The sequence below is a fragment of the Mus caroli genome, unplaced genomic scaffold, assembly GCF_978045245.1.
Source record: "Mus caroli unplaced genomic scaffold, Mus_caroli_1 scaffold_11, whole genome shotgun sequence".
Taxonomy (NCBI): Eukaryota; Metazoa; Chordata; class Mammalia; order Rodentia; family Muridae; genus Mus; species Mus caroli.
In genome coordinates this window covers 35,844,951-35,870,117 of record NW_028227266.1, presented here as the reverse complement: position 1 = coordinate 35,870,117, position 25,167 = coordinate 35,844,951, and the positions used below count along the sequence as shown (strand labels likewise).

At 35.4% G+C, this 25,167-nt stretch overlaps 1 protein-coding gene and 1 pseudogene across 1 annotated transcript; both read right to left on the bottom strand.

Annotated features, from left to right (window-relative positions):
• Positions 1 to 1,992: 1,992 nt before the first annotated feature.
• LOC110301894 (olfactory receptor 8B3-like) lies at positions 1,993 to 2,916 on the bottom strand (annotated as a pseudogene).
• Positions 2,917 to 14,769: 11,853 nt separating this feature from the next.
• Positions 14,770 to 17,239, bottom strand: LOC110301606 (olfactory receptor 8B3-like). Its single transcript, XM_021172138.2, has 2 exons — positions 17,206 to 17,239; positions 14,770 to 16,291 (listed from the first exon to the last, which is right to left on the bottom strand). Exon 2 carries the CDS (start codon positions 16,273 to 16,275, stop codon positions 15,343 to 15,345), a length of 933 nt encoding a protein of 310 aa, XP_021027797.2. The 5' UTR covers positions 16,276 to 16,291; positions 17,206 to 17,239; the 3' UTR covers positions 14,770 to 15,342.
• Positions 17,240 to 25,167: the final 7,928 nt, after the last annotated feature.

The following is a 25,167-nucleotide window of genomic DNA, read 5'->3' as shown; positions in this document are numbered from 1 at the left end:
ATAAAAAATGGAACAGAATGTAGTGAAACAGAAACACTTAATAGTCTAAGATAACAGTTTGAAAAATTAGAAACAGTCACCATGTTCTTTCTCTAAGTGGTAGTGAATGAAATTGAAAACATATGTCTATATAATAAACTTGGTTCTAATAAGTAAATGCATTTTAGAGCATTATTTATAAATAACTATCTACCAGTTTTATACTTTTATTAGAATATTTCTTCATATATATTATTTTCATCATTTTCCACTCCCCCAACTCTTTTCAGATCCTCCCACCTCTTTATCCATTCAACTTTATGTTCATTCTCAAGCAGACATAAAAGCAATCAAACGAATTGTGAATAAAATAAGGAATGCCAAATGAAAAACAAATAAAATTAAACTAAAACCTCTCACAAAATAAACCAATAAAATCAATATAAAACATGTAGCTTATTTTGTGTGAATCAAAATAAACCAATAAAATCAATATAAAACATGTAGCTTATTTTGTGTGAATTTAACAAATATATATTAACTACTGAATGGATAAGCAGTATCTTCTATTTCTCTTGTTCCAAATATATTTAGATGTAAAAATATAGCACAAACTCATTCTAAAGCTTGGATGAATGTCACAAACATATATAAAGGCAATCATAAAGGAAAATATACTATTCAGATTTAGATTATGAATTGTCTAGAACAGAAAAATATATAGAAATAAAAATTTCCAAGGCATACTTTACAAATGTGCAGATGAGTAAAACATGGAAATCAATTTAGGACTCAGACAACTGAGGAATACGTCTCAAATATAAACACTGAAAAGCATAGAGGAAAACCTTAGCAAGGAAAACAAGATACTGAAAGAACCAAAGAGGAGCTATCCATCAGTCAAATAGAAATCATAGCATAAAGCATTGTCCACAGAGCAATACAGCATTCTGAAAGCATTTCATTATCTTTTAGTAGGAAATCACAAGTCCAAATTTCAGCCAATCTTTTTCTAACTGCACTGGCAAAATATGCATTTTGATACTCAAAATTGAAAATAACAACTTATTTTCTATCCCAAAATGGTATGATAAAACAAGGAAATGTCGTTTGAATTAGCATTATATTGGGGGAGAATCCACAGCCAAAATTCGAAAGGGACTTGTTATCCCAATATTGTCTTAGATATATAATATTTTCAAAATGCAGTAGACTGAGTCCATATTAAACATGCTAGACTTGAAATCAATACTAATTGATTTCCTTGAACTTTTTATTTAATGAGCATTTTTACACTAAGGTCCTCTATTCACAATAAACTCTACAATCTTGCTCATTATTTATAGGGCTATGCATATATGTATTATATATATATATATATTTATATTAAATATATATGTAGAATATTAATATGATTAATGTGATTAAAGAAGATTGAAGTTGAATTTTCATCAGTAAAGAAACAACTGACCCTATAGGTGTAACAACAATATGAAATAACCAGTACCCGGGAGCTCTTGTCTCTAGCTCTATATGTATCAAAAGATGGCCTAGTCAGCCATCACTGGAAAGAGAGGCCCATTGGACTTGCAAACTTTATATGTCCCAGTACAGGGGAACACCAGGGCCAAAAAGGGGGAATGGGTGGGTAAGGGAGTCGGGGTGGGTGGGTATGGGGGACTTTTGGGATAGCATTGGAAATGTAAATGAGGAAAATACCTAAAAAATAAAATAAAGATAAAATCATAATAAATAAATAAATAAATAAATAAATAAATAAATAAATAAATAAATGATTGAAAAAAGAAACAAATGAATCAGAACAAAGTAATTTTAAAGAGACATAATTAAAGAGCATTGTCAAATATGATACTGACTAATCATTTTTATTTTATTTAATCACGGAACAAACAATAGATTAACAATTTTACAAAGCCTTTAATTAATAATAACTAGTTTTAAAATCTTGCATTTGACACAGTTGTCATAAAGATAATAACCTTATTACTAAAACTATTTCCTGCTCAAAGTTATTCTCAGGGCAAGTTTAACATCTTTATTTCTCAAACTGTAGATTAAAGGGTTCATCATGGGGACTACAATGGTATAGAAGACAGAGGACACTTTCCCTTCATTCAAAGATCCAACAGAGAAGGGTTTCAGGTATATGAATGCACATGACCCATAAAACAGGGAAACAGCAATTATATGAGAACTGCAGGTGTTGAAGGCTTTATATCTGCCCCCAGTGGACTTTATTTGGAGGATATTAGAAAGGATGAAGCCATAAGAAATAAAGACAACAATACTGGGCACAGTGATATATTTTCCCCCTACAATGAAAATCTCTACCTCATTTATATAGGTGCTTGTGCAGGAGAGCTGCATCAAAGGCAGAAGATCACAGAAGTAGTGATTGATGGTGTTCCCATCACAGAAAGTCAGTCTCAGGATGCATCCAGTATGGATCATGGCATCAGAAAAACCCATCAAATATGAACCAAGCATAAGATAGGAACAGATTTTAGGGGACATGGTAACATTATACATGAGTGGATTGCAGATAGCCACATAGCGATCATAGGCTGTTGCTGTCAGAACATAACATTCAGAGATGACAAAAAAACAGAAGAAGTAGAGTTGAGTCATACATCCTGCAAAACCAATAATCTTCTTTAGTACAAAGTTCATCAGCAAATTAGGTGTAACAACAGAAGAATAGCAGAGGTCTATGAAAAACAAGTTAAAGAGAAAAAAGTACATAGGGGTGTGAAGGTGAGAGTTCAGCACAGTTAGAAGGATCAAGGTCAAATTCCCAAAGGCAGTTATCATATACATTACTACCAATACTAAGAAGAGGGGTATTTGGAGGTCAGGGTTATCTGTTAACTCTCAAAAAATGAATTCTGTTACCAAAGAGCCATTTGTCAAGACCATTCTTCTCTAATAGAATCTGTGAAGATAAAAGATATTAGAGAAATTATAGTGTCACAGAGACTTTACTACTGTTTATTCTCCCATACATGTGACACATGTGGTGGGAATGCCTGAAAATCCCTCAACTGCTTACTGGATTCTGTCGGAAAATAAGTCAAGAAATGTTATGAGTAAAATGATTCAGTTACAAAATATGATTCAGTACTGGAGAACCAGTGTTCATCATGTTAGTAATAATTAACAAGATTTTGCTATATACTTGAGTTTGAACATGCTACATCTTGCAATTGTCTATTCATTTTATATATTTTATGTTCACCCCAAGCACATAAAGCAAGTCTGTTGGGAAAACAGATGTGAATTAGCTTCATTTTGGGCATGTCACAATGAACAAATTGTTAAAAACAAGTTGTAAATCTTACATGATTTATTTCAGACTTCATGGATGTCTCAAAATAGGTCTTTCATAAAAGTTGCACATTAACATAGACTTTAAAACATAACTACTAATGACAGATGGACAGAGCAGTTTGCACATATGTATCACTATTTGTATGTGAGTATAGTATGCATATTAATGAAAAGGAGGCGATACGCATGAAGGAAAGCATAGGGGTTATATAAGAATTTGAAAATTGGAAGAGGAAGGAGAAAATAATGTAATTATGTCAATCTAAAAAGAAATGATAGAAATCTTTTTATAAACTTCTCGCCAGAGAGAAAACAGTAATTTTTTTTATCCTGTCCTTACTATCCCAAAATATATCAATCTACAAGTTTGTTTTCTAATTTCAAGAATCTGAAAAATAAAATTAATTTCTTATATTTCTCAGAAATCTTTTTGAAATGCTGATCATAAAATAGTGTGAATCCTTAATCTTGCGAAGAAATAGATAACAAATAACAGCTTTTCTCATGTTCACTTTTAGACTGGAGGAGATACCAGAAAACTTTATGTAGTTAATTCTATACTGCACTTACCTGTGAATCCACAGTAAAATCTTCACCAGTTTCTTCCTAGAGCACAGATTTCAGTTTTTAAAAAGGAAATGAGTTGTTTTCTTTTATATGATGGACCATGATATATCTTTATGAACTTAGCAACAAAGGTGTGACCTTCTCTTTAGGGATTGGTATGACATTTATCTTTATGCCAATATTGAATTCTTATCTTCCACTGACCTCATTTCTTCAGGGAAATCTTATGTTGTGGTATGTTTTGGGTTTCTTTATGGATCATTAACAGCAATATTCCACACATTCCCATTCAAACTTCCTTTATATTTTATTCCAAGTTCATTTTAATGTATCAGGTCTCCTGCTATAGCCACAAATAACTTTTTAAAAGTTATGCTTTTTACTGTATTTATTTTGAATGAACTGTATCAAATCCAAGAAGACACACCTGCTCTTGAGTAAGTATTCTGTCATTGTTCAACACTCCAGTCCTACAAAGTCACTTTTCTTTGTTTTACCATCTTAGTTTTGTATGGAAAAAACAAAAACCAACATGATGAAGGCAATGTATAAGGGAAGAAACCAGGGTGGGGACTTTATAGAGTTCAGAGCATAGGTTAGTCCATAAACATTATGAAAACAAACACTGCAGTGCATGGTGGTGCATGCCTTTAATCCCAGCACTTGGGAGGCAGAGGCAGGTGGATCTGAGTTCAAGGCCAGCCTGGTCTACAAAGTGAGTTCCAGGACAGTCAAACCTACACAGAGAAACCCTGTCTCGAAAAACAAAAAATTCAAAAACAAAACAAAACAAACAAATAAGCACTGTACAGGTAGACGTGAGGCTGGACTAGTAGCTGACATATCATATCTGATCAACTGCATAAGTTGTACACAAAGCTGGAAATAGATTGGTCTTTGGAAACTCAAAGCTTATCCCCAGTAAAACACTGTCTCATACAAGAGCATACCCACAATCCTTCTCAAACAGTTCTACTATATGGGGACTAAGCATTCAAGGATATGAACTTATGTGGGTCATTCTCATTCAAACTAGTATAAACCTTAATTAAGTATTTTTGATAAAATCAAAATTTTCTTAGCAAGTACACTGCTTGGAACTTAAATGTAATAGGTATTAATGAGGCCAAAGATCTTACACTCATTACAATAAGAAAAGAAGCTATGTACTTAGAAAAGTTACTTAACACTTCTGCACTCCAGGTTCATTTATATAAAATAGAAATTGTTAAAATGTTATAAAATTTGTCTGATCATTTTTGTTATTAAATGAAATAGAAAAGAAAAAATTTAAGAGAATGTCATTGTACTTGAGGATATGGTGAAATATCAGCTACGAACATCAAGTGTTATTGAGTATAGGAAGGATTAATATCCAGATTAATACACCATTAAGAGAAAATATCATGAGTTTAATATCTGTGTAAATTAATACCATAAGTAGATTATTTCTGTCATATATTACTAATTCCAGGAGATTTTGCATGACAGTAGGGAGAATACTAGGGAGTTTTGAATTTCTCTTTTATTATATGCATTTCAATGATTTAATGACTAATTGTTTTCACTTATTTAAATAATACACAGTATCGTAACAGTAAATGTTTCTTTCAAGTAATATATAGCCTTGAAACCTTTACCCTTTCTGTACTCTTCATGGTTTTGGCCAACATGTTTATTTAATTATGTTATATGTAAGCATATAGCAAAAGTAGACCTATAATTTCAAATTAAAGAGAAGTTATTTCTTTCCAATTTTTCTGAGAAGCTGCCAGAATGATTTCAAGTGTTGTTGTACAAGTGTGCACTGTCACAGCAGTGGCAGAACATTCGTCCATACAGAGTATCACCAAGTAAACAATCAATGCTTTGAAAAGGTAATGACATTGTCAAACTTTCTCCCCAGTGAACGAAATAAAAACATAACTTAGTAGAAATTGGAGATAGAAATGAAATATTACTTCACCTATCAGTGGAAAGGAGAAAATCAGTAAGAGGAAGTTTTCAGGAAATTAACTAAAAAATATTATAAACTTATAAATTTCTTATAGAAAATGATGATATTGAACAAGAGCATGTAAACAAATCTGACAAATAATAGGTAATGACGGATAAAGTAATAAAACTCTCCCATTAAAGAAGAATATAGGGCAATCGGACCTCTTGTGTAAATTTTACTAGACCTTGAAGGTACAACTGATATCCACACTTCTAAAACCTATTTAATAGATAGATTTAAAACATATCCAATTCAATCCTATAAATATGGCAATAACCTACATCAAAATGAGATTAAAAAAATTCCAAAATAAAAAAAAATGTGGACTAATAAATCCATAAGCAATTTAATGCCAGTTTTCAGCAGCATATTAAAACATCATGCATCATAATCAAGTTAATTCACATAAAGAATTCTATATACACAGTCAAAATTAGAATAAGCACATAAAAATATGAGGTCAAACCATATCATGTTTTCAGAAGGTACAATAATATTTTAGCAATCTCTCAAACATATTTATAATAAAATATGTGATTGACAGAAAAATGATAGCTATCACAAATCACAATAGTAAAGAATGTGCATGACACAAGTAGCAGAATACTAAACACAATACGTGTTGAAAATATTCCCTCTTAAGAAAACAAGACATGGGCTGGTGAGATGGCTCAGTGGGTAAGAGCACCCGACTGCTCTTCCGAAGGTCCGGAGTTCAAATCCCAGCAACCACATGGTGGCTCACAACCATCCGTAACGAGATCTGGCGCCCTCTTCTGGAGTGTCTGAAGACAGCTACAGTGTACTTACATATAATCAATAAATAAATCTTTAAAAAAAAAAAAAGAAAGAAAGAAAAGAAGACACCAGATTCCCACTCCTACCTTTATTGAAAATAATAATTAGAATCTGTACTGACAAGTACGGCAAGAGAAATAAATGAGTGAAATAAATAAATAGGAGAGTAACTAACAACTTAAAGTATTTTTATTAACATATGGTATAACCCCACCTTCTGTAAGACCTGAGAAACTCTCCTAGCCTTGATGAACACTTTCATCAAAGTAGCAGTTGTATGTCCCAATAATGAAGACACTGTGAAATAGAGCAAGAAAACAACAGTACTTTAATATCTTCTAATCGAAGAAAATGTAGAGTTGAGCAACGGGGTATGAATAGTCTAAAGGAAAAACCTGCAAGACTTAACAAAAAAAAAAAAAAAAAGAATTAGATTCAAGAAGATCGAAGGACCTCTCATGTCTCTAGCAAATATTAGATTTAAGAAAATGGATTAGTATCAACAAAGTCTACAGGGTCAATGCAATAGACAACAAAATTAAAGTATTATTATTGACAGAAGTAAAAAAATTGGCAAATACATATTGAAGTACAGAATATTAAAATTTAAATAATTTTCATAAAAATAAGAGCCATGTCATTGATATTATGATATGTAATATCATACCATGCTATAGAAATAAAAGAAACACAGTTTATGACACAACACAGTAATAGCACAGAGACACAAATGGATCATTAGAATAGGATATGGGCATAAAAATAAAAATCTCAGAGCTACAGACATCTAATGAAAGACAAAATCCCCATAAATCAATAAGAGAGCAAAGACAAACTGTTTAAACTCTTGCTGGAGTTAGGTAAGATAGCATATTCTTGTAACCTTCTTATTTGGGAGATGGAAATGAAAGGATCAGTAGTTGGAGTTACTATAAGTTACATGGATAGAGAAAATCTAGGTACAAAATAACTTGTCTCCACATTTAGAAAAATGTAAGAAAACAACAGTAATATCAAATGATACCCTGAGATAGATATCCACATGTAAATGAAGGAAAGTCTATATTTGTCATTCTATACAAAAAATAACATGAAATATATGATAGATCTTTATGAAACACTTGAAAGTTTGAAGACAATGGGCAAACATGAAGGAAAACCTTCAAGACAGATGCAGAGTAAATGAATTTCTGAACAGGAATTTTTAAACTTAATTTCTTGCTTCCTTGAAGTGTCTATGTGTGACCTGAACTGACCCTGTGCAACAGCTCTCTATACACAAATACAGATGGGAAAGAGCTGGTCTTCCAGAAGTGCCAACCCATTTGTGAGCTCAGGTAAAACCAACACTTCTGTTCAAATTCCTGGCCTAAAAGGGACCTTCCCAGAGCCATCAGGACACAGGAACCAAGGAACAGCTAGGGAAAGAATCCTTTTGGTTTCTGTCTGCACCTTGGATATCAACATGTTCAACAGCTGTCCATAACCAAATTCCTCCCGTAGAGAACTGGTCTCCCAGGAGTACCAACAAAAAGGGTTACAGCAGGGACAGGCCACAGTTTGAGACAGCAAGAGCAGGTAACACCAGATATAACCAGGTGGCAAAAGGTAAGCCCTAGAACAGAAATAACAGAAACTAAGACTAGTCATCATCAGAACCCAGTTTTCCCACAATAGCTAACCCTGATACAACCAGAAAACAAGACTCTGATTTGAAATCACATCTCATGATTATGATAGAGAACTTTAAGAAGGACATAAATAACTCCCTTAAAGAAATACAGGGGAACAAAGATAAACAGGTAGAAGCCTTTAAAAAGGAAATACAAAAATCCCTTAAAGAATTACAGGAAAACACAACCAAACAAAAGAAGGAATTGAATAAAACCATCCAGGATCTAAAAATGGAAATAGAAACAATAAAGAAATCACAAAGAGAGACAACCCTGGAGATAGAAAACCTAGGAAAGATATCATGAGTCATAGATATAAGCATCACCAACAAAATAAAAGAGATAGAAGAGAGAATCTCAGGTGCAGAAGATACCATAGAAAACACTGACACAACAGTCAATAAAAATGCAATGCACATAAAGGTCCTAACCCAAAACATCCAGGTATTCCAGGATACAATGAGAAGAGCAAACCTAAGGATAATAGGTATAGAACAGAGTGAAGATTCCCAAGTTAAAGAGCAAGTAAATATCTTCAACAAAATTATAGAAAAGAAATTCCCTAACCTAAAGAAAGAGATGCCCATAGCCATTCAAGGAGCCTACAGATCTCCAAATAGATTGAACCCCAAAAGAAATTTCTCCTGTAACATAATAGTGAAAACACCAAATGCACAAAAGAATGAATATTAAAAGCAGAAAGGGAAAAAGTCAAATAACATATAAAGGCAGACCTATCAGAATTACAGGAGACTTCTCAACAGAGACTAGGAAAGCCAGAAGATCCTGGGCAGATGTCATACAGACCCTAAGAGAACACAAATGCCAGGCCAGACTACTATACCTAGCAAAACGCTCAATTACCATACATGGAGAAACCAAGACATTCCATGACAATACCAAATTTATACAATATCTTTCCACAAATCTAGCCATACAAAGTATAATAGATGGAAAACACCAACAAAAGGATGGAAACTATACACTAGAAAAAGCAAGAAAGTAATCGTCTTTCACCAGATCCCCCATAAAGTAGGACACAAACATAAAAATATGATCTATTATAACAGGAAAAATAATCACTATTTCTTAATATCTATTAACATCAATGGACTCAATTCCCCAGTAAAAAGACAAAGATTAACAAACTCTATATGTAAACAGGACCCAGCATGTTGCTGCATTCAGGAAGTACACCTCAGTGTAAAAGACATACATTACATCTGAGTAAAGGGCAGAAAAATAATTTTCCAAGTAACTGGCCCCAAGAAACCGGTTGGAATAGTCATTATAATATCAAGTAAAAAACAAATACCAGGATCAAGAATGACAGTTCATATTCATCAAAGAAAAAATATACCAAGAAGAAATCTTAGTTCTGACCATCTATGCTTAAAATGCAAAGGCACCCATGTTTATAAAAGAAACTTTACTAAAGCTCAAAGCACACATTGAACCTCACACAATAAAAGTGGGAGACTTCAGCACCCCACTCTCATCAATGGACAGATCATGAATAAACAAACTAATCATAGACACAGTGAAACTAACAGCAGTTAGACAGATACCAGGTACCAAAGTTAAATCAAGATCATATTAATGATCTAAACAGTTCCAGATCCCCTAAAGAAATAGAAACAGTCATTAATAGTCTCCAAAATAAAAAAATGCCCAAGAGCAGATGGGTTTAGTGCAGAGTTCTATCAGACCTTCAAATACCACCTACTTCCAATAAATATTCCTCAAAATATTGCACAAAATAGAAACAGAAGTTACTCTACCCAATTCATTCAACAAAGCCACAATTACTCTGATACCTAAACCACACAAAGACCCAACAATGAAAGAACTTCAGACCAATTTCCCTTATGAATATCAATGCTAAAATACTCAATAAAATTCTCACAAAACGAATCCAAGAATACATTAAAACTATCTTCCATCATGATCAAGTAGGCTTCATCCTAGGGATGCAATGATGGTTCAATATACAGAAATCCATCAATGTAGTCCACTATACAGACAAACTCAAAGACAAAAACCTCAGAATCTTCTCACTAGATACTGAGAAAGCATTTGACAAAATGCAATACCCGTTCATGATAAAACTCTTGCAAAGATCAGGAATTCAAGGCCCATACCTAAACGTAATAAAAGCAATATACAACAAACCAGTAGCCAACATCAAACTAAATGTTGAGAGACTGGAAGCATTCCCACTAAAATTGGGAACCAAACAAGGCTGCCACTCTCTCCCTACCTATTCAATAGAGTACTTGAAGTTCTAGCCAGAGCAATTAGACAACAAAAGGAGATCAAAAGCTTACAAATTAGAAAGGAAGATTTCAAAATATCACTATTTGCAGATGATATAATAGTATATATGAGTGACTCCAAAAATTCCACCAGAGAATTCCTATACCTGATAAACAACTTCAGTGCAGTTGATTGATATAAAATAAACTCAAACAAATAAATCAGTGGCTTTTCTCTACACAAAGGATAAACTGGCCAAGAAAGAAATTACGGAAGCAACAACCTTCAAAATAGATATCTATAGAACATTTCATCCTAAAACAAAAGAATATACCTTCTTCTCAGCAATTCATGGTATCTTCTCTAAAATTGATTGTATAATCTGTCACAAAAAAGACCTCCACAGACACAAAAAGACTGAACTAATCCTATGCATCATATCAGATCACATTGGACTAAGGTTGGTCTTCAATAGCAACAAAAATAACAGAAAGCCCACATAGACCTGGAAGCTGAACAATGCTCTATTAAATAATAACTTGTTCAAGGAATAAATGAAGAAAACAATTAAAGACTTTTTAGAATTTAATGAAAATGAAGGGAGAACATACCCAAACCTATGGGACACAATGAATGGATATAAGCATTTATTTTAAAAATGCTATTTAACACCATGTTTATTATCAGCATAATATTAGTGGATCCCCTGCTGAGGCTTATGTGCCACTCTTGCCTGGGCTACTGATCAGGGTTGCATATACAGTAGCATGCAGGGTTCCCCCCTGTTGAGTGAACCTAAAAAATGTAACAAATGGTTATTCTTAGAACAGTCATGCTACTATTGGGATAATGAGCTCATTGTGCTTGATAGGAAGTATTGCATCTTTCAGGGTTCACAGAAGGATAAGACTGTTGAAAATGTTACTCTACTAACATCCTGCATGATATATTCTAGAGTCATGAATGCTACACAGAAGAATAAAAGCTGCTAGCTCAGACCCATCTTGATTTCTCAGTGACCTGTCAGTAAAGTACAGGGTACCTTCAGCCATAGGATTTCACTATCTAATCTTAGTTGTCAAATAAAATGAACAGTAATACCCTTTATTGTATATCTAACTACAACTCATAAAGATATTATACAATTAACAGTCATATGTAATTTTCTGAGAGTAGTACATTGTGTTATATATAAGGTTTCTATTGATGTGGTAGAACATCATGTCCAAATGTCTCTTGAGAAGGAAATAGTTACTTCAGCTTCCACCTTTACTGTACAATCTATCATCAAAAGCAGTCAGGACAGGAACTCCAGTATTAATTTGGCAGAGGCCATGAAGTGACAGTGCTTAATGGCTTTCTTCCATCCCTTGCTCACCTCATTTATTAAATAACCCAAGATCATTTGCCTATTGATGGCATGAACTCATAGTGGACTAGCCCAAAAATTATCAATCGCAAAAATATTCCACAGTCCACTTTTATGGAGGCATTTTATCAAATGAGTTTTCCTATTCCAAGATACCCCTAGCCTATATCAAAGTTAAATAAAAAAGTAGCAAGGATAAAAGTTGTTTCCACTGAAACTTCCTTTAAATTTTATTTCTGAATTTATCATCCTGTTTAGTATTTAAAGACACAGGGAAATTGTCAATATTTAAAAGGAATACCAATATTTTAGCCATTAAAATGCCTTTAGCTACATTAATGCTTTTCTTTATTAGTTTTCAAGAAAGGTATAGTTTGGGAGCTGGTGAGATGGCTCAGTGGGTAAGAGCACCCGACTGCTCTTCCGAAGGTCAGGAGTTCAAATCCCAGCAACCACATGGTGGCTCACAACCATCCGTAACAAGATCTGACTCCCTCTTCTGGAGTGTCTGAAGACAGCTACAGTGTACTTACATATAATAAATAAATAAATCTTTAAAAAAAAAAAAGGTATAGTTTATCAACAAATATTGGCTCACATAATTACCAGAGGTATGATGTCTTCATTCATGTACACTGCATACAGGGGTCAAATATAATAATAATTTTTTCATCTAGCCCTATGCATCTCATGGGGAATGAGGTAGAACAGCAAAATGGAGGGTTTTCTAAAACTATAAGTGTGTCTACCAAGGGATCTAACTATCTCACTTCTGGGCAAGCAGCCAAAGGACAGATGATTTTAAATTGTGAAATATAAAAGAAATAACACATTGTTCATAAAAACAAAATGATTTTTCACTGTTTTTAAAAATGCTATTGCAGATACATCAGAGACATGTTCTGATGCAAAGGGCTCCATGAGGTCATCTTCACTCTTTAAAATGACTAATTTCTGAGAGTCCCATGACTTCCATTTTACCGTTAACTAAAAAAGAAATAATGACTCTTTGAAAATTACCTGAACAAAACAGAAGAGCAAGTATAAATAAAATTATATTAAAACCTCAGAAATTCTTTTTACAAAATCTTATTGCCTCCTAGTCACTTTTATGTATCCATAGTTAATTGTTAATAATTTGTATGAAAAATGTATGTCTCATTATTAGAACTTGCTGATCCCTTCTAATCAATTATTTCTTCATCATCCTCTTTTGGAGGTGTGATGGAACCTTTATGACTAACAGTGAGTAGAGCAGATATTCACAGGAAAGATGCTTGGCATGGAATTTTATATTCTGATGACCTTTCGCACACATCAAGATCATACTCATTCATGAACAGTACAGCTAAGATGCCTCAAAGACTGTGCATCACATGCCTTCAGTGGGATTCATATGATTCTCTTTCTCAAAGGTTCAATGCTGCTGTTCCTACTGCTCCTGTTTCCATGAGTATCACCTTCAGGGGTACCTTCTCCTGGTATACTGAAAGGTGCCACAGACCATGGGAACAGGCCAGTGTCATGAGTTTTAGCACTATATCTAAGTCCTGAGGTGGTTTATGTTCAGCAGTTGATTTGAAAATATATTTGCAGAATATTTTACATATTGATGCTAATCTCACAGGATACACATGTGATCTTAAGCTAGTTTTCCTATAAACTCCAATATCAATCCTTATGGTAAATAGTAAAAAAGAAGGAAAATAACAATTGTGGTGGAGGGGATCTGACATCTTTCATTTGTTGCTTATAACCATAAACAATGGAACAGAAATATAATGAAACAGAAACCCTTAATAGTCTAAAAGAGCAGATTAAAAAATTAGAAACAGTCACTATGCTGGAAGTTCAACCTCTAAGTGGTACTGAGTGGAATTGAATACATATGTCTATACAATAAACTTGGATCTAATAAATATGTTCATTTTTAGAATATTATTCATTAGTCACTATCTGCAGTTTTTATATTTTTGTTAAAATATAGATTATTTTTATATAGGTTATTTTCATCATTTTCCACTCCCCCAACTCTTCCCAGATCTTTCAATCCCTTTTTCCATTAAATTCAGTTCTTTCTCAAGCAGAAACAAAAACAATCAAACAAAATGTCAATATAATAAAGAATGCCAAACCAAAAACAAATAAAATAAAACACCCTCCAAAAAACTCTAACAAAACAAGCAGGCAAAATAAAATAAAGCATGTAGTTCATTTTGTGTAAAGTTAACAGAAATAAATTAACTACTGAATGGATAAACAATATGTTCTATACCCCTTTCTCAGAATATATTTAGCTATAAAAGTAATAAATCACAGACTCATTCTAAAATTAGGATGAATCATACAAACATTTACAAAAAGGGAATCAGAAAAGACAGCATAGCATTCTGGTTTATTTTAAGAATTATCTAGAACAGGGAAATACATAGAAACAAAAATTCAAAGGTATACTTTACAAAAAAATCAGTGACCACATAGAGGAATCAAGTATTCAGATGAGTGAAACTTTCAAATCAATTTAGGACCCAGACAATTCATGAACAAATCTCAAATACAGTACTGAAACAAACAAAGGAAAACCTCAGCAAGAAAGTCAAGACACTAAAAATAACAAAAGAAAATCTATGACTCATTAATTGAATTAGAAACCACAGCATAAAGCATTGTCAACAGAGCAATAAAAACTTCCAAAACTCATGGATAAGAAGTACCAGGGTCAAATTTCTTCCAATCTTTTCCCAGCAGCACTGGCAAAATATGGATTCTCCTGCTCAAAATGAAAGATATCAACTTGTTTCTACCCAAAAAGGAGCATGATAAAGAAAAGAGTCAAAGTAATGTTTTTTTAATTAGCATTGTATTTCCTCAATCCACAGCCAAATTCCATATATATATATACACACACACACATAATGGCATACCTTTACAATATTAATATGACTAATGTGACAAAAAGAGGTTTAGGCTTGTATTTTTTTTTAATCAGTAAAGAAACAAGTGAATCAGAAAACAGTCATTTCAAAGAGGCACAACTAGAGAGTCCAATATAATATAACTATAATATATAATATAGCTAGCCATTTTCATTCTATTTAATCACTGGCAAAAAAATTTCAGAGCAAATTCTATAACCATTTTTAAAAGCTTTTAATTAATAATAACTAATTTTAAAATGTTAAAATACTGAAAGTATGCATGATAAGTGTTGAGACAAAGAAAACTTCACCAAAAATATGGAAAGAAAATTATAAATTATCTCACTGTGATGAAAAACTAAGATAGTGAAGTAGGCACTGAACCAAGAACATCTTGGATCTATCACATTTCTCACAAAGATAATAAATTTATCACTATAACTTTCTCCTGCTCAAAGTTTTTCTCAGGGCAAGTTTAACATCTTTATTTCTCAAGCTGTAGATTAAAGGGTTCATCATTGGGACCACAATGGTATAGAAGACAGAAGACACTTTCCCCTCATTCAAAGATCCAACAGAGGATGGTTTTAGGTACATAAATGCACATGACCCAAAAAACAGAGAAACAGCAATTATATGAGAACTGCAGGTGTTGAAAGCTTTTGATCTGCCCCCAGTGGATTTTATTTGGAGAATATTAAAGAGGATGAAGCCATAAGAAATAATGATGACAATACTGGGCACAGTGATATCTTTTCCCCCTACAATGAAAATCTCTACCTCATTTATATAGGTGCTTGTACAGGAGAGCTGCATCAAAGGCAGAAGATCGCAGAAGTAGTGATTGATGGTGTTCCCATCACAGAAAGTCAGTCTCAGGATGCATCCAGTATGGATCATGGCATCAGAAAATCCCATCAAATATGAACCAAGCATAAGATAGGAACAGACTTTAGGGGACATGGTAACTTTATACATGAGTGGATTGCAGATAGCCACATAGCGATCATAAGCCATTGCTGTCAGGACATAACATTCAGAGATGACAAAAAAACAGAAGAAGTAGAGTTGAGTCATACATCCTGCAAAACCAATAATATTCTTCTTTAGTACAAAGTTCATCAGCAATTTGGGAGTAACAACAGAAGAATAGCAGAGGTCTATGAAGGACAAGTTAAAGAGGAAAAAGTACATAGGGGTGTGAAGGTGAGAGTTCAGCACAGTTAGAAGGATCAAGGTCAAATTACCAAAGGCAGTTATCATATACATTACTAGGAAAACTAAGAAGAGGGGCATTTGAAGGTCAGGGTTATCTGTTAACCCCAAGAGAATGAATTCTGTTACCAAAGAGCCATTTGTCACGACCATTCTTCTCTAATAGAATCTGTGGAGAGAAAAGATATCAGTGAAATTAAAGTGCCACAGAGACTTTACTACTGTTTGTTCTCCCATACATGTGACACATGTGGTGGGAATGCCTGAAAAATCCCTCAACTCCTTACTGGATACTATGGGAGACTAGTCAAGAAATGTTAAGAGTAAAATGATTCAGTTACAAAATATGATTCAGTTTTGGAGACTCAGTGTTCATCATGTTAGTAATATGTAACAAGGCTTTGCTATAGGTATTTGAATCTGAATATGTTATATCTTGCAACTGTCTATTCATTTTCTATTAGTTATGTTTACCCCAAAAACATAAAAGCAAGTTTGTTGGGAGCAAGTATAAGTGAATTAGCTTCACTTTGGGCATCTCACAAGGAGTAAAGTGTTCAAAAGAAGTTGTAAATCTAAAACGATTCATTTTCAATTTACAGATGCCTCAAGATGGGGTCTTACATAAAAGTTATTCACTAACATAGACTTCAAAACATACAAGAAATAATACTGAGCAGGATGTGCATATGTATTTGTATGTGTGCATGGTATGAATGTTAGTGAAAAGGAAGCCATAAATGTGAAAAAGAGCATAAGGCTTATATAAGAGTCTTTGAAAGTAGGAAGAGGAAGGAGTTAGTAATGTAATTATGTCAACCTCTAAACAAATAGTAGAAATCTTTTTATGTACTTATCAAAGGAGAGATAACAGTGTCTTTTTTTTTAACCTGACCTTGCTATCCCAAAAGATTATATCAATCTACAATCCTGTTTCTTGGATTTCAAGAATATGAAGCATAAAATTAATGCTTCATAGTTTTGGAAATATTTTTTAAATGCTGATCATAAAATATAGTGTGAATTCTTAATCCTCTGAAGAGCTAGATCAAAGTTAAATAGTTACTTCTCTAATGCACTTACCTGTGAATCCACAGTAAAGTCTTCACCAGCCTCTTCCTAGAGCACAGATTCCTGTTATAAAAAGGAAATGAGTGCTTTCCTTTATATGCTGGACCATGATATATGTTTATGAACTTCCAGTCAAAGGTATGACCTTCTCTTTAGGGATTGGTGTGTCATTTGTTCTTATGCCCATATTGAACTCCCATCTCCCATTGAACTCATCTCTTAAGGGAAATCTTTTGTTATAGTTCTTTTTGGTTTTGTTTGTGAATCTTTAACAGGAATATTCCACAGATTTCATTCAAACTTTTTTATATTTAATATATCATATCAAGTTTATATTTAATGTATCATATCTCTCAAGATATGCACAAATAACATTTTAAAAGTTGTGCTTCTTACTGCATTTATTTTCAATGAACTGGATCAAGCCCAAGAAGACACACCTGCTTCTAAGTAAGTACTCTGTCATTGATCCAGCTCTGCAAAATCACTCTGCTGTGTTTTGCTATCTTAGTTTTATGTGGAAAGAAAAAAATATTGTGAAGGTAATGTATAAGGGAAGGAACTATCTTGGGTGTTTTATAGAGTTTCAGAGTATTAGTTAGTCTTTAAACAATAGGACAAGGAGTATTCCACAGGCAGAGATGGACCTGGTACAGTAGCTAAGAGATCACATCTAATCATCTGCTTAAGTTGTATACAACACTGGAACTGGATTGGTTTTTGAAAGCATAAAGCTCACCCCTAGTAAAACACTTCTTCCAATAAGAACAAAGGTAATCCATCAAGACCACACCCTGAAATACTTCTCAAACAGTTCTACCAAACAGGGACCAGGCATTCAAGCATAAGAACCTAGGGGATCATTCTCATTCAAACCAGTATACACCCTAATGAAATAATTTTGATAAATATTGAAAATTTCTTAGCAAGTAAAATGCTCATACCTTATATGCACAAATATATTAACAAGACCAATTATTTTACACTCATTACTTTAAAATGAAAGCTATATACTTAGACAAGTTACTAAATATTTCTGCCTCACAGGTTCATTTGTATAATCTAGAAATTGTTGAAATACTATGAGTTTTGTCTGATCATTTTTCTTATTAAATGAAAAAGAAAAGAAAAAAATTAAGAATGTCATTTCACTTGAAGATATAGTGAAATATCTTCCAAGAACACCAAGTGCTCTTAAATTTAGGAACAAATTAAGTCAGGATTAATATATCATTAGTAGAAATTATGAGAAGTTCAGTATCTGAAAATCAATAGCAAAATGCAATATATATCTCACATATAATACTGATTTCATGAGAATTTGCATGTCATTAAGGAGTTTACAAATATCAAGCATGAATCATATATTTTATTATTTGTTCTTGGGTGATTGCTAAAATATTTCTTTTTAAATTTTATTTAATCTTTTTTTTTTTACACTCCAGATTTTATTCCCCTCCCAGTCCACCCTTTGATTGCTCCACATCCCATACCTTCTTCCCCCTTGTCTCCATGAGGATGTCCCCACCCCCTACTTCTCACCCCACCAGATCTCCCCAATCCCTGGGTCCTCCAGTCCCTTGAGGGTCAGGTGCATTTTTTCTGATGGAAACCAGATCCTACAGTCCTCTCCTGTATACGTGTTGGGGGCCTCATATCAGCTGGTGTATGTTGCCTGGTTGGTGGTTCAGTGTCTGAAAGATCTCATGGGGTACAGGTTAAATGAAACTGCTCGCCCTCTTATTGCTCACACTTTTCCTTGCTTCTTTGAGTTTTTTTTCCTAATTCAACCACAGGGGGCCAGCAGCTTTTGTCCATTGGTTGTGTGTAAATATCTGCATCTGACTTTTTCAGCTGCTTGTTGGATCTTTTGCAGGGCAGTCATGATAGTTCCCATTTTTTTTTAATTTTTAATATTTTTTATTACGTATTTTCCTCAATTACATTTCCAATGCTATCCCAAAATTCCCCCATACCCTCCCCCCAACGTCCCTACCCACCTATTCCCATTTTTTTTGGCCCTGGCGTTCCCCTGTACTGGGGCATATAAATTTTGTGTGTCCAATGGGCCTCTCTTTCCAGTGATGGCTGACTAGGCCATCTTTTGATACATATGCAGCTAGAGTCAAGAGCTCCAGGGTACTGGTTAGTTCATAATGTTGTTCCACCTATAGGGTTGCAGATTCCTTTAGCTCCTTGGTTACTTTCTCTAGCTCCTCCATTGGGAGCCCTGTGATCCATCCAATAGCTGACTCTGAACATCTACTTCTGTGTTTGCTAGGCCCCGGCATAGTCTCACAAGAGACAGCTATATCTGGGTCCTTTTAGCAAAATCTTGCTAGTGTATGCAATGGTGTCAGCGTTTGGAAGTTGATTATGGGGTGGATCCCTGGATATGGCAGTCTCTAGATGGTCCATCCTTTGATAGTTCCCATTTTGTGAGTACTCCATAAATTCAGGTATATTGTTATGGCTTGGGATGTCCCCTTGAACTGGATCCTACATTGGGCCTATTGCTGTACCTCCTTTTCCTCAGAGTCTTCTTCATGTTTGTCCCTGAAGTTTTTTTCTGATAGGACCAAGTATAGGTCAGAGTTTTTGGTTGTAGAATGGCAACCCCATCCCTCACTTGATGCTGGAATTGGACTCGGCAAGTTCCTCTCCCTATTGTAGGGCATTTTATCTAAGGTCCCTTCCTTTGAGTCCTGAGAGCCTCTCAACTCCCAGGTTCCTGGTACATTTTGGAGGGTCTTCCTACCTTCTACCTCTCAAAGTTTCCTGTTTCCTTTCTTCCTGTTGCCCTCAGGGTTTCATTCCATTTGCCCCACCCAATACATGTTCATGTTATCCTCCTTGTCCCCATTCACACTCAGGCCCATAACTTTCTCCCACCCAGGACTATCCCTTCCTCCACCCTCCTGTGATTTCTTTCTTCTCCCTTCCAAGTGGGATAGAGGCAACCTCACTTGGACCCTTCTACTTCCTTGAGTTCTATGAATTTTATCCTGGTTAGTCTGTATTTTTCATCTAATATCTGCTTATTAGTGAGTAAATACCATGCATGTCCTTTTGGGACTGAGTTACCTCACTCAGGATGATATTTTCTAGTTCCATCCCTTTGCCTGTTAAACTCAGGATTTCCTCATTCTTAATAGCTGAGTAGTATTCCATTATGGAAATGAACCAAATTTTCTGTATCCATTTTTGTATTGTGGGACATTTGTGTTGTTTCCAGCTACTGGATATCCAAAACAAGGATGACATGGTCACAGTGTAACACATGCTCCAATGGCATGGTAGGGAATCTTTTCAGTATATGCCCAAGAGGTGTATAGTTGGATCTTCAGATAGATCTATTTCCAATTTTTTGAGAATTCTACAGATTGATTTCCTGAGTGGTTGTCTCAGTTTGCAATCCCAACAGCAATGGAAGTGTGTTCCTTTTTCTCCACATCCTTACCAACATGTGCTGTCACCTGAAGTTTTGATCTTAGCCATTCTGATTGGTGTAAGGTGGAGTTTCAGTGTCATATCAATTAGCATTTCCCTGATCACTAAGGAATTTGAATATTTCTTTAGGTGCTTTCAGCCAGTCAAAACTCCTCTGCTTTGAATTGATGTTTAGTTCTATCTCCCCCCCCCCCTTTTCTTAAATTTTTTTCATTGGGTTGTTTGGTTTTTTGGAAGTTAGCTTCTTGAGTTCTTTACATATTTTGCATATTAGCCCTCTATCAGATGTGGAATTTGTGACGATGTTTTCCGCAGTCTGTAGGTTGCTGATTTGTACTATTGACAGTGTCCTTTGCCTTACAGAATATTTCTAGTCTCATAAGGTATCATTTATCAATTCTTGATCTTAGAGTGTAAGCCATTGGAGTTCAGTTTAGGAAATTTCTTCCTGTTCCAAGGAGTTCAAGGCTCTTTCTGACTTTCTCTTTTATTAAATACAAAGTATCTGGTTCTGTACCTACTTAAATCATCATAAGAGTTTGGTCTTATAATTTTATGTGCTATATTCTAATTTTGACTGTGTATATAAAACTGAGGTAAGGGTTGCCCTGAAATTGGTGAGGTTAATTTACAGATATATTTGAAACCTTTCCAGCGTTGTATAAGAAAACTGCCTCAGGTATTATATAAATACTCACCCTGATTTATATTTGTACCCAAATGTATGAATAAAAATTCTGTGTTTAATTTTTATGGTCAGTGAAAAGGAGCTGCTTATGAAGGTATCAATCCATAGCTCAGTCTACTCACTTCACATTATTTAAACTGTGTCTACTCCTCTGTGGTCACACGTAACTCTAATCTCACAAGAAGGAAGGCTGAGGTCAAAGGATAGCAAGTTGATGTTGTTTTTTTGTTGTTTTTGTTTTTTTCATAATACAATTAATTTCAGAGAAAACCTGGAATATATAGCAAGATTCTATTTCTAAAACTGTATAAACAGAAACACGAAATAATTAAATAAAACTTGAATCTAAATGTGGATTAAGACAATGCATGTCCAGAGTAACTTTTACTTACAGTCAGAAAGCAAATATTTAACGTTTTGTAAAATGTGAACTCACTTGCTACAATCTGAAACACTTAGACAATCAGTGACTGATTATGAATATTTTAATATAATGTTTTCTGTTAATTCTCATTGGCTAAGGATATAGCACAATGGTAAAAGTCCTAAGTATCCCATATGATTCTCTGGGTTTATTGAGTATCACTGAATAAAAAAGTGTCAATGGTCAGTAAAAGTCTGCAGGTACTAATTTCTACTGCTGAACTGAATGTAAGGTAAAGGTAATTCCTTGCCTCTCTATTTAAGGTGGTATGTAACATGACAGTGTCCTTTGTAAAACTCATATTTCAGTGCATCACACTTCTTAAAACCACAGTCATTTCACAAAGAAAATCAAATTTTTACTAGTATAATAAGTTAATTTTTAAAATTTTCTTTCATTTCATGTTATACATTTCAATGCTTTAATAACTAATTGCTTTTGTATATTTGAATAATATACATTATCATAAGAGTAAATGTTTCCTTTGAAAGTTCCCTGAAGAGGAGAGACTTTCACTCAAGTCTCAGGATGATGCAGACCCCCACCCTCAAGAACTCATGAGAGACCATCCTTGCTAAAATCACCCGACATTTATTGATAGGAACCAACACACTGGGGCCAACTGGTATCCCATGCAGGGGTAGAGGAGTGCAAGCCGGAGTAGCTGGGAGAGGGGGTATTTAATGGAAAAAAACGTAACCCAAGGGGGTAGGGAGGGTGTTATTGGAAAATACTGAAAATACTAGTGAAAAATCACAAAGGGGAACTAAAAATCACAAGGGGAGATTTCCTGCATCTCAGGATTGTTCTAAAGATTTTAATCTAACTTTTGTGGTCAGCCAGTTCCTGGAACAGGGTCACCGAACTGGCTAGCCTACATTCTTGGCTTTACTCTGTTTGCTAGGGGGTCTGAATTTTTCCTGGTTTTTCATCTCCCCACTTCTTCTTGTACCTAAATCTAATCATAGAACTAGATTTCAGTATATTGATAATATTGATTTTCTTGACTTTCTAAAGCCCGATGTTCCAGACACTGCAATTCCTTCATAATAAGGAGGCCCTGAAAAGAGGCAAAGCAAACAAGACTCAGTCATATCAGGATTGGTTCGGTTTATCACACTGAAGGCTCCCTGATTAATCTCTGTTCTGTCTTTGCTGGGGCAGCAGAAAGGTCGCTGACAGTGGTGAGAGATGAATAAAGACAGTTGGGCAAAGTTGGGGAAGGTTTCAGTACTGGTAACAGTGGCTTGGGTATTGGAGGTGGGGGGCTTGTTCAGTTAATACCTTGTTAGGCTGTAACAACTTGTGCTTTCTATTTTAAGTCTTACAAGGAAAATGAAACCTGATCAGTTTCAGAAAAGTAGTACCACTGTCCCCAGTGTCTGTATGTAATCCAATCGTTAAATTCTTTCCTGTTCTCTGTAAATTGAATTTTTTAAAGGTTGCCAATGTCCTCATTGGTGACACCTGTCTCAGGGGGTCCCTGTCCAAATTTTGATAACAATAATGAGGTCCCAATAAGAGCTAGGTTTCCAATAAGTTGTCCCTAAAGTCTCACATCCCCATTCTTGGCAATAAAAATGGTCTGCTCCCCTACACATTTTGGCTTGTGTTCTAGTTCAGCCATCGGGGGGGGGGGGTGCAGTCTTAAAAATCAGAATCCCCCCCATCCTGTGTCTAGTCCTTGGATAACAACACCCCACACTTCCATATGAGACTTGTTTGTGGCAATCAGAATAATCAAAGCTTGGTGGCTTCTGTTGTTTAGAAGTAGCTACTGAAGCCTCAGGAATACCCATGTATCTAATCCAGCTGCCAAGGCACAAGCATCTGAAGACAAGACTGGCCACCACATCCCTGGGGGTGCTTCTTTTGTGATGGTGAAAGCTACATCTCCTGTTTGAGATAACACTTGCCAGGTCAACTTTTGGGGGACATGGAGATTGCTACCCATCACCTGAATTAAGCCTGCTACACAAACGCAGCTTAAGAGGGTCCACAGTTTTTTTTCCACTGTCCACTCATCTTTGGATGGTCTTGGAGTTCATTTTACATGGAAGGCATGGGGCAGAAATGCCTATACATTCACTGCTGTCAGTAAGATGATAAGAGTACCAGATATAGTCCTTTCCAGCAAGGTTCCAGGTTTTTCTACTCTATGGTGTTGGACCAGGACAGAGTCTCCGACCTAGAACTGGTGGGGCACGTCTGGGCTCCCAGTCTCATAGGCCTCCTTCAGTTGTTCCCAGGCTTGATGTCTCAACACCTCAAGGACCTTTAGGTGGGCAAACAAGGGTTTAGAGAGAACAGCATCAGGATCGTGTACTCCACCTGACTCAGTGAGCAGTGGTAGTCCCCAACACAGGATCTCATAAGGGGTAAGTTTAAATCGTCCTGGGGTGTTCTGAACTTGAACAGGGCAAAGGGAAGGAGGGCTGTCCAGTCTTTCCTACTGTTCTCCAAGGCCAATTTGGTGAGGGTTTCTTTTAGGGTTCGATTCATCCTCTCTACCTGACCTGAGCTCTGGGGTTGATAAACACAATGTAATTTCCAACTAATCCCCAGCTGAGTGGCCAATCCCTGACTTACCTGGGCAACAAAGGCAGGTCCATTCTCAGACCTGATTATCTTTGGTACCCCGAACCTTGGGAAGATTTCTTCTAGGATCTTCTTGGCTACTACATTGGCTGTCTCAGTCCTGGTAGGAAAAGCTTCTACCCATCCTGAAAAGGTGTCTTCAACCACAAAGCTACTGCCAGCCGTGTACCAACTCAGACTCCTTGGCAAAGGCTGATCCTTCAGATCATTTCATGTACTAGTTTCTTCTGCCAGAATGTCAGCACAGTGATGAGTAGGTGAAGAGTCATAAGTCTTGGGCTGTAGGGTAGCAGAATGGAAGAGAGCAGGGGGAGCGAAGGTCACTAGTTCAGTCAACAAAAGGCTCTGATAAAGTGTCATCTATCGGTCAGAAGGCTGTTGGATAATGCTTTCAAGAGTGTGGGGTGCCTCTACAGTTATTTGCTGTCCCAGAGTGAGCTTATCAGCATCCTTGACAAGCAGAGCTACAGCAGCAATAGCTTTCAGGCAAGAAGGCCATCCACTGGCAACAGGGTCTAACTTCTTGCAAAGGTAAGCCACTGGCCTTTTGCAAGGTCGAAAAGTCTGAGTAAGGACTCCTCTGGAGACCCCTGCTCTCACATCTACATAAAGAGTGAAAGGTTTGGTTAGGTCAGGCAAGGCTAAGGCTGGGGCCCTCAGTAGGGCCTTTATAATTTCTTCAAAGGCTTTCTGGTGATCTGGGGTCCACACAAACACCCCCCCATTCCTTGGTTATAGGGTACAATGTGGCAGCTAAGGTTGCAAATCCAGGTATCCAGAGCCTGCAGAAGCCAGCGGTGCCTAAGAATTCTCT